Source organism: Ruditapes philippinarum, unplaced genomic scaffold (assembly GCF_026571515.1).
Source record: "Ruditapes philippinarum isolate M1 unplaced genomic scaffold, ASM2657151v2 ctg11548_1_1_1_1, whole genome shotgun sequence".
NCBI lineage: Eukaryota > Metazoa > Mollusca > Bivalvia > Venerida > Veneridae > Ruditapes > Ruditapes philippinarum.
In genome coordinates this window covers 15,726-33,613 of record NW_026860863.1, presented here as the reverse complement: position 1 = coordinate 33,613, position 17,888 = coordinate 15,726, and the positions used below count along the sequence as shown (strand labels likewise).

At 33.1% G+C, this 17,888-nt stretch overlaps 1 protein-coding gene across 3 annotated transcripts; it reads right to left on the bottom strand.

Annotated features, from left to right (window-relative positions):
* Positions 1-8,184: 8,184 nt before the first annotated feature.
* On the bottom strand, positions 8,185-17,888 carry LOC132713615 (zinc finger protein 287-like). Of its 3 annotated transcripts, none has more exons than XM_060696262.1 (2): positions 17,744-17,888; positions 8,185-12,360 (listed from the first exon to the last, which is right to left on the bottom strand). In XM_060696262.1, the coding sequence occupies exon 2, from the start codon at positions 12,355-12,357 to the stop codon at positions 9,763-9,765; it is 2,595 nt and encodes an 864-aa protein (XP_060552245.1). In that variant the 5' UTR covers positions 12,358-12,360; positions 17,744-17,888; the 3' UTR covers positions 8,185-9,762. The 3 variants fall into 3 exon arrangements, with proteins under 3 accessions (XP_060552245.1, XP_060552244.1, XP_060552246.1); XM_060696261.1 differs by lacking the exon at positions 17,744-17,888 and adding an exon at positions 17,252-17,359; XM_060696263.1 differs by lacking the exon at positions 17,744-17,888 and adding an exon at positions 17,248-17,324.

Below are 17,888 nucleotides of genomic sequence, written 5' to 3'. Positions count from 1 at the left end.
TACCTAAAAAGTTTTGAGTTACACCTTGGTCAAACAAAGGGAAATTATTAGAAACTATAGATGTCGAGCTAATCATTCTCGAGCATTTCCGAGAAGTTCTAGGTTATTTTCTTAAATACTTTCTACGTTATGGTCCTGACAAATATTAAGCAAAGAAATAGCAAACGGCAATAATACAAAATAATTATGAATGGTATAGTTATTGTTTTCATGAACTGTATTTTTCCTTAATAAGATATTTCTATGAAGTTTCAATGTGATAAATTTAGTTGAAAATAAACAAAGGCAATCGAAACTTTTTGGCTTTTTCCGTCAGTCTTCGGATAAGTACTTCCAAAACAATAAAAGGACTACACAGAAAGGATATTGTATTACGGTATTTCGGTCATTCTTGCGCTAAGAAACTAAACATGTAAACAAATAGTAAGTTGTTGTTCGTTCAAAACCAACAGCGGTAAGGGGCAAGTGGTTTGAAGTCAAAGATCTACATCAGTCTTCCACGGACGCTCCTCATACTTGGAGTTGTTGACTAAGTTTGCTCCACATATTCAATCATTATTTTATCGAAATACACTTTATTTTTATTTTTTTCTCTGGATGTCAAATATTTTTATACATTCGTTATGCAATGTACAAACATTACACATTTTGTTTTTGTATAGATCTAAAACCACTTGGACTACTTTCAATCCGTCAATAGGAATACCTCGGCTATTATATATAATTATAAAGTTAAGCACGGTGAAATTATGGGTTTTTTTTGTACACTGCACTTTCTGATACTAATCTCTGTTATTGTGTGAAGCTTTAATCAAATTCCTTTATAATACATTCGGATTTACTAGTAGTTCTATTTAGATGTAAACAAACACACAGGGTTTAGTCTTTGATAATGTATAATGAACAAAACAGAACAGAACAAAAATTTCATTTGTAACAAATATATATACATGTTCATCGCCAATACGTAATGGAATGCATATGTTTGACATCCAAAGCAAAATAAAGTCTATTTTGGGGAAATTATGATTAAACATATGTCTGACAATCATAATGAATTTAAAAATGCCCATTATAACCATTTCCGAAATAATACCAACACGTTAACATTTTGTACTTTTAGTTTTGTAGTAATTTCTACGACCATAATAGTAAGTAGATAGATAATAATGTATTATAAATTTACTTAATTTCGATAGACTTAGACTTAATATTTTTTTTAATAAAAGAAGTCAACAAATCCCAACATTAAATTAATAATTCTTTACATATTTTGTTTCTTAGCGTTGGTTGGACCGAAGTTTGACGGAAAGGGCCGAAAAGATGCGATTGTCAATCCGTATTAAGTCATTAAGTCCGAGATAATAATGAATAATCGTTGTAAACAAAGGGCAATAATTATTTATATTAAAACTATTGAAGGACAGAGTAATCATTCTTGTGCGGTGAACTTGTCCTCATAAGATATTTGTATCTATTTCAAGTTTATGTCTCAAATACAATGTACTTTTCGAGTTATGCTCCGGACAAAAATTAATGATGGAAGGACGCACGGGCGGACAGATACTAATACCATACTCCGCCGCCTATTTGAGCAGTCATAAATATGTGTAAACGTATTTGTTTTGAACAAAACAGACATTTATCTGTTTTACTTGAACATCGTTACATAAAATTTTACATAAATTTATGAATACTGTATATTCATGCATAATACATTTAACGTTAATCAAATTTTGATTATTTTTTCACAATGGTATGTCCATTTTCACAGTGAAATGTTGCAATGGGATTTATGGCACCAAGTTTAAAGGGATTCCAATGAGGTTTTTTTACTGAAAATATTTTTTCAAGATTTTTGTATGACTATAGATGTATGACTAGACCAATAACTCATGTACAAATTTTCAGATCATTCGCTCACTACGTTTCCCAGAAATAATAAATTTTATTGTCCAAAAAATGAAAACCATCGCAAAAATTTCAACTTGTTAATGTTACATATGGAAAGATTCATAAGTAACAATTTATGATAAAAAAAACATGAACAAAATTAGACGTGGGATTTAAAGTAAAACATTTGAAATAAGGGAATACGCTAAGCATAAATTTAGTGGATGGTTGTTCATTAATTATGAATAAAACTTATAACCAAAGAAAACATATGTCATTTAAGGAATTATTAAAGAAACTTTTAAAAATCCTCATACTAAGTAACAATAATAAATAGATGAAATGCTTACCTTGAAAAGAATAACGAAGAATAAAATAAGTATGTTGAAAACAGAATGGCACTGTATAGCTTTAGCCAAGCATTTCGCCTTAACGACAAATACAAAATGTAGACGTTGTGATAAATAAAAGTATTAATGTAATGTTTTTGTCACACAAAAAATTGAAAGTTATCTGTCAATAGAATTAAAGAAATAAGGCGTTAACCAATTATTGATACACGTTTTCTTGTTAGAACAGGTTCATATGAGCCGTGTCACGACAAAACCAACATAGTGCGTTTGCGACCAGCATGGATCCAGACCAGCCTGCGCATCCGCGCAGTCTGGATCAGGATCCATGCTGTTCGCTATCAGTTTCTCTACTTGTAATAGAGTTGGTAAGCGAACAGCATGGATCCTGATCAGACTGCGCAGATGTGCAGGCTGGTCTGGATCCATGCTGGTCGCAAACCCATTATGTTGGTTTTGTCGTGACACGGCTCATATATATAATACATTGAACAGATTAGAGAATAAAATACTTTCTTTGTTTGATAAAATATTCTTTGTGACACTTTTCATGCAAATAAATTTCTGAATGTACATGTACTATATAAAATATGAAATGCATTCTTTTTAAAATGGAATTTAAGTTTTCAGCAAATTTTATGTTATTTGTTTTGAAATATTTGAAATTTGTAAATTTTAACGATTAATTAAATTTTTATTATTTTTTAAAAAAAACCCTCTAATTTCTTTAAGTAGTGTAAAGTTTGCGAAGAGATACTTCCTTGAAAAAAGTGTTGATTGTCTTTTGTATATGACTTTGTGCATAATATGTGTGTAAACACCTAATCTGTGTCTTAATATTGTATACACATGCTGAAATCTGAATCAATGTGTTTACATTGTACAATAAAGAGAAGTATAAAAAATAAAAATTAAATTTTAAAAAAGCTTATGTATATCTGTTAATAATATAATAATATCTTCCAAATACGAAATTTTGTAATCTGCCTAGTATTTTATGTCATTACTTTTTGATTATTTCATATTTTTTATCGTTTTATGGGACGAAGAGTCGAGCCCGTTCATTCTAATAAGTAATTCATAAAAAATGTTTTTTGTTTGTTTTGTTTTTGTTTTTATTTATTCTTTGGGGTGGGTGGTGGGGCAAATATTTTTCTTTTGGTATACAAACTACTTTTGAATATCCAACTGTTCTATTTTCAGTGTATGAATTACATTGACATATCACTTCTATCTATCTGTTTCAATTTCAGTTGATGAGAGGATAAACGTAGTTATCGAATAATTACTTCTTAATAATTATATTAAATGGTAAATAAGGTTTTAATTCTTTGAAAAAGAATTAGAAAATATTTTTTTTTATTTGTTTCGTGTTTTGTTAGCTCATCTGTAACAAAGTGACATGGTGAGCTTTTGTGATCACAATTCGTTCGGCGTTATCCGTCTTCGTCCAATTTTTTTTTACTTTTAACGACATTTCCTCATAAACAGCGCAGCCAATTTTATCCAAACTTCATAGGAATGTTCCTTGAGTGTTTACCTTTGAAAATTGTTCAAATAAATGGATTCCATGCAGAACTGTGGTTGCAATGCCAAAGACTCTTCTTTTAAAAAAAATCCAAAGGGCTAGAGTTTAGGTATTTAGCATAAACATCTTCTAGTGAATGTTTGCCAAGTATGTTCATATAAAGCCCTAGGGTCAAAATTGGCCCCCAGAGGGTCATTGATTTTCCTTATATGTATGTTGTGAAGTAAAAACAACAACAACAAAAAACTTCTATTACACTATGGAGGCTTAAGCACAGATATTTGGTATGAAACATTGTCTGGTGGACCTCTACAAACAATTTTCAAATAATAGCCCTTAGGTCAAATTTGGCCCCAGCGGGTCATGGCTTTTCCTTATATAGTTAATACTTCAAAAATCTTGAAAACTGCAAGAGCTATATCTTACGATATCTAACATGAAAAACAGTCAGGTCAACAAAAAATTATTCAAATCTTAGCATTCAAGTCAAAATTGGCCCAACTCCGTGGGATAGTATTTCTTATATGTGACTTTTCAAAGCAAACAGTGGCTTTCCAAAGTAACCATTAACTCCCATAGCGACCATTGACTTTCCATTGCAACCATACATTTCAAAAGCAAAGTGACTTTCCCATTAAATTCCATAGCAACCAGTGACTTTCCATAGCAACAAGTAACATCTCATAGCAACTAGTGACATTCAATAGCAACCAGTGACTTACATAGGAACCATTGACTTTCCATGTCAACCATAAACCTCTTAAGCAACCAGTAACTTTCCATGGCAACCCTAGATTTTCAATGGAAACCACTGATTTCTTAGCGACCAGTGACTTTCATAGCAACTAGAGACTTTCCATAGCAACCAGCGCCTTTCCATGACAATCATTGACTTTCCATAGCAACAAGTGACTTCCATAGCAACTAGAGACTTTTCAAAGCAACCAGCGCCTTTCAATGGCAATCATTCTTTTTCCATAGCAACCAGTGACTCCCTTAGCAGCATTGACTTTTACATAGCAACCATTGACTTTCCATAGCAACTATTGATTTCCATAGCAACCAGTGACTTTCTATAGCAACCACTGACTCTACATAGCAACCAGTGACTCACATACTAACCATTGACTTTCAATTAATAAAGAAAGACCTTAAACTCTTAATGACTCATAGCAACCAGTGACTTTCCAAAGCAACCATTCACTTTCCATAGCAACCAGTGCCTGTCAATGGCTACCATTGACTTTCTATAGCAACCAGTAACCAATATTACAACCATTGACTTCCCATAGCAACTATTGACTTTCCATATCAACTAATTGCTTTCCTTAGCAACTATTGACTTCCATAGCAACCAGTGACTTTTGCATAGCAACCACTAACTTCCATGGCAACCTGTGACTTCCAATAGCAACAACTGATTATAATAGCAACAATTGACTTCCATAGCAACCATTGAATTTTAGTAACAACCAGTTTCTTCCATAGAAACCAGTGACTTTCCATAGCAACCATACTTTCATTGCAAACGGTGACTTTCTACAACAACCATTGACTTCCATAGCAACCATTGACTTTCCATAACATCCATTGACTTTCCATAAGAACCATTCACTTTCAATAGCAACTGCTTGCTTTCCATAACAACCATAGTAATCATTGTCTTGCAATCATATACCATAGACTTCTTTAACACTTAATGACTTGTCAAAGCAACCAGTGACTTTCCATTGCAACCAGTAACTAATACTGCAAGCATAGTAACCAGTGATTTATTTTAGCAACCATTGACTATCATAGCAACCATTGACTTTTTGAAGTAACCATTAAATTTCCATTGCAACCAGTGACTTCCATAGCAGCTATTGACTTTTATGCAGTTCTCTTGTAATTTTGTTGTGATTAATGCTTCCGAGGGATCACTTTGTTTCCAGATTTCCATAGCAACCTTAGACTTCTTTAGCACCAAGTGGCTTTCCATAACATCCCAATAATGTGCCATAGCAACCATATTTTCCCCAACAACCAGTGCCTTTCCATGGTCACCATTGACATTACACAGCAACCAATACAATTTGAATTGCGACAATTGACTTTCCATAGCAACCTTATACTTCTATAGCAACCGGTGACTTTCTACAGCAACCAGTGACTGCCATAAAGCAGTGACTTCAAATAGCAATTAGTGACTTGAATAGCAACGACTGACTTTCCATAGCAACCATTGACTTTCCATAAGAACCATTGAATTTCCATGAGAACCATTGACTTTACATAGCAACTGCTTACTTTCCATAACAACAATAGACTTCTATACAGCAATCAGTTACATCATAGCAGTCTTTGACTTTTCATAGCTAAGTGTTAATTTCCATAGCAACCAGAGACTAACATAGCAAACTTTGACCTTTTTACATAGCAACCAGCGACTTCCATAGCAAACATTTACTTTTCTTAGCAGAGAGTGAATCTGCCATTGAATTTCATAGCATTCAGTAACTTACAAGGAAACCACTGATTTTGTATAGCAACTAGTGACTTCTTTGGTAATTATTGTTTTCCTTTAGCAAAAGCAACCGTGAATGTTTTTACATAATTATGCACTATTTCAGATACAAATATAGCTTTATGATATCAGTTTAAGATTAAGATTTAATATCTGGCTTCGCTTATAGTTTACAATATTACTTGTTCCTGGTCATATGAGTATTTTATTCAGGTGAGCGATATAAGGACCATCATGACCCGTTTGTTTTTATTGGTTTTGCGAGCCATCAACACTTTTAAAGGTCACCCTCTTTACTGTTTGGATATATATCAGGTGCCCCTCCCTGCATTATTTCAGGCAGTAGAACCGCCGACGTTCCGTAAGCAAACTTGATAGCTCCCTCGTATTTGAATCCAAAGTCCTGGGCGGGATTCGAACCCAAAGCGATCAGGGGCAAGTGATTTGAAGTCAACGACCTTAATTACTCTGCCATGGACGAAGCGCCCCCCCCCCCCCCCAAAAAAAAAAAAAAAAAAAAAAAACAAAAAAACAAGAGCACCGCTAGGCTGAGCATTATATGCCCGAAAAATTGTTTTTTTTTAAGTAAAGGTGACGGAAAGACGCCAGGGGTATATCATAATGTAAGCAAATTTTTAGTGCATATAAATAATGTACTTAATATAAGTGATCATCCTATGAAGTTTGACAGTTGTAAAACTGTTAAGAATATGAAGGTCATTTGATATTGACATTTGATCTTGTGACCCCAATATAGATATTGATCTTTTATACAATATAGGCAATCATCCTATGAAGTTTGAACACTGTAAGACAAATGGAACTTGTGTTATGCCCCAGAAACCACAATTGTCAGCGTAAAGGTCATTGTGACTCTTACCTTTGACCTTACTATCCTAAAATCAATAGGGGTCATGTATTGGACATGGTTGTTCATCCTATACAATTTTACAGCTGTAGGTTGATAAATCCTTAAGTTATTGAAGGGAAACCGTTTTCAGTTTTAAGGTTATAGTGACCTTGACCTTAGACGTTGTGACCCTAAAATTAATAAGGGTCTTCTACTCAATTTGGACAACCATCGTATCAAGTTTGCATATTATGGGCCAAATGGAACTTAAGTTATGCCCCGGAAACCAAATTGCTAAAAAGAACCCACAATTTTTAGTGTTAAGGTCAATGTGACCCTGACCTTTGACCTTATGGCCCTAAAATCAATAGGTGCCATGTATTGGACATGGCTGTTCATCCTATAAATTTTACAGCTGTAGGTTAATTAATTCATAAGTTATTGGGCGAAAACCGTTTTCAGTTTTAAGGTCATAATGACCTTGACCTTTGACCTTGTGACCCAAAAATTAATAGGGGTCTTCTACTCAATATTGTGAATCATCCTATGAAGTTTGAACATTGTGGGTCAAATGAAACTTAAGTTATGCTCCAGAAACCACAATTTTCAGTGTTAAGATCATTGTGACCATGACTTTTGACCTTATGACCCTAAATCAATAGGGGTCATGTATTGGACATGGCTGTTCATCCTATAAATTTTACAGCTGTAGGTTAATTAATTCTTAAGTTATTAAGCGGAAACTGTTTTCAGTTTTAAGATAATAATGACCTTGACCTTTGACCTAGTGCTCAAAAAGTCTTCTACTCAATATGGACAATCATCAAATGAAGTTTAAATATTGTGGGCCAAATGGAACTTAAGTTATACTGCAGAAACTAAATTGCTTACGGACAGACAGACAGACGGACGGACGCCAGGGGGTACAACATAATAGCCCGAAATTCTTTCGTCATATAAAAACAACAACAAAAACAATTGTTACAATAGGTCTTTAAATCTAGAAAGAGCAACAACCAAATTTTATCAAGATCGATAGAAAACAATAATATTACATTTTTAAACTTTTATTAAGAGTTTCAATATCTTAAAGTTTTCTTAGAATATCAATGTTAACTTTATAGAACAGAAAATTCATTTATCTGAGTTGAACATTTGCAGTTCATCATTATATAAATAATAATGGCGAGACATTTTGATATTCAATGACCTTTTGTCGTATACGGATTTTTATGTATGGCGCAACGATATATGTATAACTTAAAAATTACAATCACAACAAATAACTAACAAGCTTCTGATAATTTGATGATTTTAAAAATATAGTAAATTTTAACATGCTTGAACGTGTATAATAAAATCTTGGAATATTAAAGTAAACATGAAAGTAACATTAAGAAACGAATTTGCTATTTACAATATTGTCTTCAAGTGAAGTAAGCAATGAAAATTCAAATTTGTATATACACAGACGAAAGATAAACAGCAAACACATAATAATTTCTAATTTATTCAAAATATAAATATTTGAAGATTTTAAAAATCTAGTAAATTTTATTATGCTAATTGCTTGAACGTTTATAATAACTTGGAATAATAATGATAACTATTTGGTATCAATTAAACAATGAAAAGAACACATAAAACACAAATAAGAAATACATGTTTAACAGCAAGCATTTAAATCGACAGTCATATGCATCTATCATGTTTATTACGATTGCATAGCAAGTTAATGTCTATTTTTCATATTTCACACACACACGCACCAAGGCGCACGCAAACACACGCACACACACATACACACAGATGAGCATTTTAATAGCTTTATACATAAAAGCGCGTCTAGCATGTATTATGTTTATTTAAGTGTACGCGATTCATTTTCTAGAACAGTAGGATATCTGAAATGCAAGGTTTTCAAACATATTATAAATTTAAATAAAATGTACTAATAATGTAGTATAAAACGTGCATTTAAACCAATTTAATTTAAGAAATATTTGTAAAGATGGCGTTTTATCAGTTATTATATAATCTTTTCAGCGCGTTTCTGTAATTCAAGGATACTCAGTTTCAAGTACATATGTACCCCATGTAATATTATAGAAATAAAAACATGATAAATTTACAGGCTAGCTTTCTTATCAGCTGATAAAACGAGATATGTTTTAAGAGAGCAATTCGTTTTTTGTTATTTAGTATATTTAAATGATTTATTTGTATGTTCCATTTAAAGTTTTCATTTATAAGTAAATACCTCCCTGACTTGGACATAGAATAGATTAATCGGACACAGTGGCTAGTTCTGTTCCTGAATCAATGACTAACAGTTTGTTTTTTCAATTGGACAAAATCCATTGCCTTATTTAATATTAATAACCCAATGCCCATTTTTCAAAAAGAACATTACATATCACACATATATTTTTTTCACTTTAAAAGAAGGGTAATTTGATAAAGTAGTAAAAACGGTCCACGGTTCTTCCGATAAGGCGGATAAGCATTTTCATGAGTCAGTCTTTTTTCTACTACCTTACATTGCATTAATTAAAGCGTCTATAAGAAGAAACGAAATCCTTGATTTCAATGCAACAGAATATACATGTGCCATTTTACAATATAATAATAAGATCTACAGTTTATGATCCGGGTATAACTTTAAGTGATTCTCCAAACCTTTAGAGACAGAAAATATCGCCTGACATGCACCACATGTAACTGTTTCGTTCACAGTTTCTTCGTTGTAGATAAAGCTTTGTTTTGTTTCCATTTGCGTTGATTCTTCATACGGGTTTGTCATTTTCTTTTTACTCAGTTCAACTATGCATTTATTGTGCTCTAGGTCTTCATTTACAGAATGCGTGTTACATTCATGATTCTGAAGTTCTTTATCCGAACTGAAATCTTGGTTACACTCTATGCACAGATAGTCATTACATTCGTTGCTTGCTTCTCTATCAACCATAATAACTTCGTCGTCCAAAAGGTCATCTTCATCGTCTGTATTGGTTTTATAATTGTTTTCTTCATCAGTCTCCATCTCATGTAAGTCATTGCTCAAACTGTCATCTCTTGCTGTTTTAGATGGTACACCATCTTTTGGTTCTTCATTGTCAGTCATGCTGGTGTCTTGGTGGGTTGACTTTGTAACGTGCGACAACATGTGTACTCGCAATCTATAAGCAGACTTAAATGCCTTATAACACACTTCACACGTGTGTTGTTTCGAGAGTACGTGCGTTCGTTCGTGTCTTTGAAACTGTTCATATGTCTGGAGAGTCATTTCGCAAAAGCAACATGTGTATGATTGTACATGTTCATTACCTTTGTGTATCACCAAATGACTCGTATACATAAAAGGATCTGAGTAGGACATATTACAATATGTGCATTTATACTCCTTAAGTGGTCCATGTGTTAACATATGCTTGTTGTATATCAAAGAATTTGATCCCATAAACGAACAAACCGAACACTGATAGTCCTGCAGTTCTGGGTGTAACTTCTTATGTTGTTGGAACTTAACAATATCAATATAACTTTCACCACATTGCGGACAAACGTGGAAATCTTTAGAGTCGTGTTGTTTTATCATGTGTTTTTTCACACATGCTCTGTTCGAATATCCGGTTTTGCATTGAGCACATCGGAACTTGAATGTGTGTGTTCGTAAATGTTTTTTTAAACCATCGTTATGAGAAAACTTTTTCGGGCATTTTTTGCAGGCGTATGGTTTAATACATGTCTTTAAGAGCACATGTCTCTTCATATTACTTCGCGACGTAAAAGTAGCAAGGCAACCAATGCACGTAGAATGATCATGTTCTGCCAAATTGTGAGCTTCGAATAGTTCAACATTCTCAAAGGTACTGTGGCATATTTTACATGGAATATTCGTTTCAGACGACGTGCTTATTTTCTTATCATCTGAGTTCAAATGGTCCGCAAATGTTCGAGTTTCTGAAGAAATATGTGTAGTAGACTTAGGATCTTGTAGAGGAGTACCTTTCATGTTGTCGTCTGCTTGTTGTATTCCGGGATAACCTGTTCCATTAGTGTCTGCCTCGGCTTCAATCATTATCCCATCCGAAATACTCTTTTGAGTGTTGGCATATGCTATGTTGGGTGTTTTACAACTCTTTTCAAAGCTTGCATGATCGGCAAATGTTACAATTTCTGAACAAATTTGAAAAGTAGACTTTGGTTCTTCATTGTTGTCATATGCTATGTTTGGAATTTTACAAATATTTTCCAAGCTTGCATGATTGGAAAATGTTACAGTATCTGAACAAATCTGAAAAGGAGACTTTGGTTCTTCAGTTGTTCTGTCATCCTTATGTTGTTTTTGCGGAGAACTCCTTCGATCGGTGTCTGGTTCGGGTTTTATCGAAATGTTGTCAGCTTCAATCTTTATCCGATCCGAAATATTCATTTCGGCGTTGTCTTGTGTTGTGGTAGACGTTTTATACCTCTCTTCTAAGCCTGGACGATCAGAAAATGTACGAATAGCTGGGAAAATCTGTGTTGTGGACATTTGCTTTTGCAAAGAAGTACCTACTACGTTGGCTTCTTCCTGTTTTATTTCAGGGTTCGTGTTTCCCTGAGTTTCTGGTTCAGGTTGAATAAAAACATCATCAACTTCAATCTTTATCCGATCCGCAAAATTCTTATTGGCGTTGTCTTGTGTTGTGGTAGACGTTTTTTTATACATCTCTTCTAAGCCTGGACGATCAGTCAATGTATGAGAATCTGAAGAAATCTGCGGAGTAGATTTCGGCTTTTGCTGTGAAGTACCTTTTATGTTGAAATCTTCCTGTTTAATTTCGGGAAAAGTGTTTCCATCAGTGTCTTTATCGGTTTGAATCAAAATCTTCATCTGATCCGAATTATTCGTTTCGGTGTTGTCGTATGTTGTTTTGGACGCTTTACGCCTTTTATGTTCATTTTCTTGTGCAACACATTTATCTGCACACGGAGTTATATCGTGTTGGCCTTTATTTGAAATGTCCTTTGTCGTATCCATTTCATTTTCGTTATCGTTTGGTCTATCAAAGAGTTCATGTATTCTTACGACGTGTTGATATTTGCCGTTCACAGTCAAACATATAATTCCATCAACCTCAAGACGACACGGGTTGTCAACTGCTTCACGACATAATTCCAGAATGGATTGCTTCAGTGCGCAAGCAACCCGATCACTAAGCATCATTTTTGTTTTGCCAGGCATTTTCTGCAAAAAAAGAAGCGATAAATAGAAAACAATAATTTTCTTGTCGTTGGGTATTTTAAAAGATCATAGGAAATTAAGAAGAAAGTATTGCATTTCAATTTTAGAAATAACATATTTTGAAATTGTGGAGCTTGGCACTTACATTGTATAACAAACAGAAAAACTACTTAAATAATATTTAAAAAAAATGTGGAAATTGAAATGTATAATTTGTCAAAAAATGAAATAATAATTTCATTTAGTAGGAACAAGAATATAATGCTATTTTTAAAAGAAGAATGGAAGTGAATTTTCGTCACATTTTTATCTTCAAAATGCCAGAATTAGCTATTTTGACGGACAGGCAATATTCCAATACGATACATTTTAAAACGGTCGTTTTACACATGTGCTAATGTACTTAGATATAAAATATGTGTTCTTATTGCACTAAAATACATTGTAGCTAGGTATCTGATGTCATTTTTTTATACTTTTTTGTTGTGTTTTTTTCTTTTCTATTTTGTACATATTTATCCATAAATTGTTTAGTTAATTTTGTAAGGGATACAAATAATAATAATAATAATTCTAAGGGGATTAAGCCCAATAAAACAATATTGTATCGCGGTGAGTTTTCGTAACACCGCTTATGCTACACTTGTAGCTTAATGTTGAGACAGGGCTATTGTATTCATTTTTATGTCGCAATAGCTCTAATGTCTTTATGACCACATGAATATTCACATCAATGTTCATTCAACAAAATGTCCTTACATCCACGTCAAATATCACAAGAATCATTTTAGATGAAACTGCACAATATTGATTTGAAAGTTACATTGGTTTATATTGTTATCATCAGTTTTACGTAAGTGAATAAAGTCATATCTTCATACCAACATATCAGCTACTAGTAACAGGTCATATTGAAGGTTCCGTGATTACCGCCGTATAAACTGATATTCGTATATTTCTAAATTTCACATTTACATATTTAAATGATAATTTCTGCTTAAGTTAGCACGGAGCTGGTAGCTCTCATTCACTACTGTTGCCCAAAAACACTATTAACCAAACAAAGATGGTGACCAAGTGGTTAAAGTAGTTGATTTCAAACCTCTTGCCCTTCAACTCTGAATACCGCTAGAGACTTTGTATTTTTCTATCCGGCTAGCTTACGGAACGTCGGTGCCTGTTCCTGCCGGAAATTATGCACGGAACGGCACCTGAGGAAGTCCTCAAGCTGTATAGTCGCCATAGGACCCTATGTATTGTTGGGACATAAATCTAAACAAACAAAAGCCGCGCACATCTTCAATTTTGTCGAGTTTGGCATTAATTAGAGCTTATTTATTTGCAATTTTATATTGTTTTGGATTTTTGTTTAGCAACAGCTCAAGGAACATTCCTCGCAAGAATTGGTGATAGTGGTCTGGTGGCTAAGGATATAGATACTGTTTAAAGAAGTGTGAACGGACAGGAGTTTCAACTGGACAGACTAATGGACAGAAAACAGCAAAGACGGCCGCCATGTATAGTATTTCATTTCTACCTATTAAGGAGTTAAAAAAATGTTTTCTATATTATTGAAATATTTTCGCTATATCCATTTGCTATTAGTTTTCACAAAGCTTGATTTCGAATGTAATTTACTGCCGTGTTATTCCAAGAAGGACAATGATCGATTTAAAAAAAATCTTTTTGAACTTTCAACTTTTTAAGGATTCATCACAAGAAGACTATGCAAACAAATAATTGTGTTTGTTAATATGATTAGATGATACAGATTAAGAAGAACCAACAGCAGGAATACTGCCAATAAAGTTATGGTTCAAAATGTATTTTTTTATTAAGTGGAGGGTTACAGGTCAATCCAAAAACGCCTAACAAACACATTTAAGCAAAATAAACATCAGCTTTTTAATAGCTAACCAAGCGATCCCCAGATTAATCATACAAGAACAGTAGAGCTCCCACACTGAGCAGGAATATTCTCCGTGTTAAGGTACAGTTGCGTAGCTGCTGAATGATTCCATAGGTATTTAAAATGAACTTGTTTCCCTTTGACCATTACCGGGGATTATCCCGGATGTGTGTACAAAGAAAGGGAGTAAGCTTTCAAGTGAATCAGAATGCATTTATAACGTCTCAGATTAATGTTGCATGCAAAGCAAGAAATTTCATAGTTCCAAAAGGGTCATAAATCAATGTAAATCCGTGTCTTGGACAGTGACTTTCTAATCTGATGTGGTCTATAATCTATTATGAGTCAAAGTTTGCACTAATTTTTTGCATGATACGTATTTTCTAAAAAACTTAAGTTGATAACCCTAATGTATTGCACATACTAGATTATACTTCAATAATTGAAGCTAAAATAAAATAAATATGATAGTGCAACCTTGGCAAAGGACCGAAAGCGATAAAAAATCTATTTATATACACAATCATATTTATTATGATGAAGTTTAAGATAAACATGTACCTACAAAACGTATACAATGTCATATATGTCGTACTAACATGTTTAAGTTGATAGGTCTACAATGGGCACATTTTCCATGTGTACTTCAAATATTGATAAAAGCAATAGGTATTCTTTCGCTATCGTTCCCGTCGAAGTTTCTAATTTCTGTAGAACAGTACGGATGAACACTTACATATATATACATATAGATCGTAATATATGAATACGCGTATATTCTTTTTATTAAAATTATTTTACTAAATCGACCCTTATATGTCACGAAATGTTCTTTGTGCAGATATGGCCATGTAATATTTTATCAACAACAACTACCGGATGTAACACAATATATCTTTTTATGCATACAAACAAGGTTTGGGTTTTTATACAAATAAATTTGTATGTCATAATAAAGCGACTATTGAGGAAGCCAAATTGCATGAATTACATGCATAAAAAGATATATAAGCCGCGTCACGACAAAACCAACATATTGCGTTTGCGACCAGCATGGATCCAGACCAGCCTGCGCATCCGCGCAGTCTGATCAGGATCCAAGCTGTTCGCTATCAGTTTCTCTACTTGTTATAGTGTTTGTAAGCGAACAGCATGGATCCTGATCAGACTGCGCAAATGCGCAGACTGGTCTGGATCCATGCTGGTCGCAATCCCATTATGTTGGTTTTGTCGTGACACGGCTCATATTGTGTTACAACCGGTAGTCGTTGTGAAATAATATTATTTGCAAAAACCAAAAGACAAGTAAAACTCTAAATGATGTAAGGAACAATACAAGCAAAATAAAAGTTCCGATGTCAGTGTCAGTGTAATACTAACGACCTCGAACACTAGTATCATTTTGTTTTGATATGCAGTGTTTGAAAATCGTCTTATCCAATATAGCAAACTAAAAGTCATAAGTACTTAAAAATTTATGCTAATATCTAAAAAAGTATACATGTAGTACGGAAATATTTTTTTCAAACAAACTCGACTCAGGCTAAAAGCGAAGTTATTGTTTGTTCTCCGCTTAACCTTGGTTTAATGCTTTATTCATATGCAGAAGAAATTTATTAATATGATTGATTAATGGATTATGTATTAATTATCCCATTGCTCTGTACTGAATTGATTTGTTTTTTCTACTACAAATGAAAATTATGTGACCTTAAATAATAATTCAACATGTTAGTTATAACGATGTACCTAGGCTATGTGCGAACAAGTAATGAAATAAAATCTGTTCTGTTAATTTGATATAAATGCTCGACTTTTTTGTAAAAAAATAGAGGTATTGTCATATAGTCATGTCGGCGTTGCCGTTGACGTCCGCAAACTTGTATGTTAATCATAACTTTTTAAGTTCTTGGTGTATTGTCTTCATAACAACCCTTGGGACAATACCTTTTAGTAGACCAGACTAACCTTAACCTTCACCAATAAATGACCTTGACCTCCAAGGTTAAGTGTCTAAATTTTGCTTGTTTTTCGCTGATTTTTTCTGTTACTGGCTATAACTTTGTTATTTTTGAATGGATTGTCTTCAAACTTAAACATGATAATCTTTAAGGATAGCCCTTTAAGCTAACTAGACAAACCTTGACCTTCACTCATATATAACCTTGACCTTGAAGGTCAAATTAATGAAATTTTCATTTTTTTTAAATTGTTGTAACTTTGTTATTATTGAATGGATTGACTTCATATTATAACAGACTATTCTTTAGGATAAGACCTTCATGTGAATCAAACTTAAATTGACATTGGCCTTATTATGATCTTGACCTTATAAATTGACTCAAAATGTCAATATCATGTAAAAGTCAATGTCGTGCTTGAATATTTGACACTTAAGGGTGGTTAATCAAACTAAATAAATTATGGCAATTTAAACAAATTCGTATGACCTTACCTGTAAAGGTTATTTTAAGGTCAAGGTAATCCCTGAACTGCTCAGCATGATATATTTACAGTAAGTGTTGTCAAAGTTACCAAGTATTAATTATGCCCGGGCATTAACAAAAGTTATGGTAAATTTAAGCAAAATTTAATAAATTTACAATCAAGATCAATATTATGGAAAGGTCAAATTAAGGCCCCAAAAATGCGCCAAATATCCATGTGTTGACTAGATCTACATACTGAAAACCTAGACTCTATATCTACTTAAATAATTATTGGCATGTGGCATGGTTAAAAGTAAAATCAGGATATAATGTGCAAGCCCGAGCTTTTTGACGTAAATGCAGCTAAACGCCTTATTGAACTTTCACCATGTACATTTTATGTGTAAACAAGCCAGCACACTCAATATTATAGGGATCTAGATCTACATGTTTCAACATACATGTTCGGAAATTTTTACACATCATTTTTAATCCATGATATAGCCCAGTATGATTTATGAACTATTTACAAATATCTACATGTAGATCTACTTACATGTAGAAGATTTTCGTCGATAGTCTTTCACGTCGGATTTTGTTTACCTTACTTTACCGGAAATAAATAAGATAAAAAAGTGCACGCGCACATTTAATGACGTCATTGTGATACTTTTGTATATTGTGACCTCACTTGACCATATAAGGCCTATAAGTTTAAATGCCTGCAGCAAAACTAAGCAACTTCACGGCACAATAATTTTATTCTACATAATGTGTAGATCTAATTCTACTTAGAGAGAATTTAAAATTGCCATGGCATCATCTTGGCATGACTTAATTTTATAAAATCGTTTCATTGCCAAAATGTTTAACATTTTGACATTGGTTATTTCAAATTGCTGTACAAAGCATAACTTTTTCCTTTCTCTGCTCAAGGTATTTTTGTTGGTTTTTGTTTCAAATTGACTGGACTTTACTGTAGTATATACAATATATATAGTATATTTATTATCTAACAAGATATTAAACGGAAAAGATTTAAATCTACCTTGATAGATTAATCCACTAGTAGAATTCAAAGTTTTAAATTATCGTCGACTGTTAAATTCATCCGCATTTGAAACCGAAACTGGATATTAAAGCAAATAACACCTTAGATAAAGTTGTAAACTTGATATAAACAGAGCAGTTCA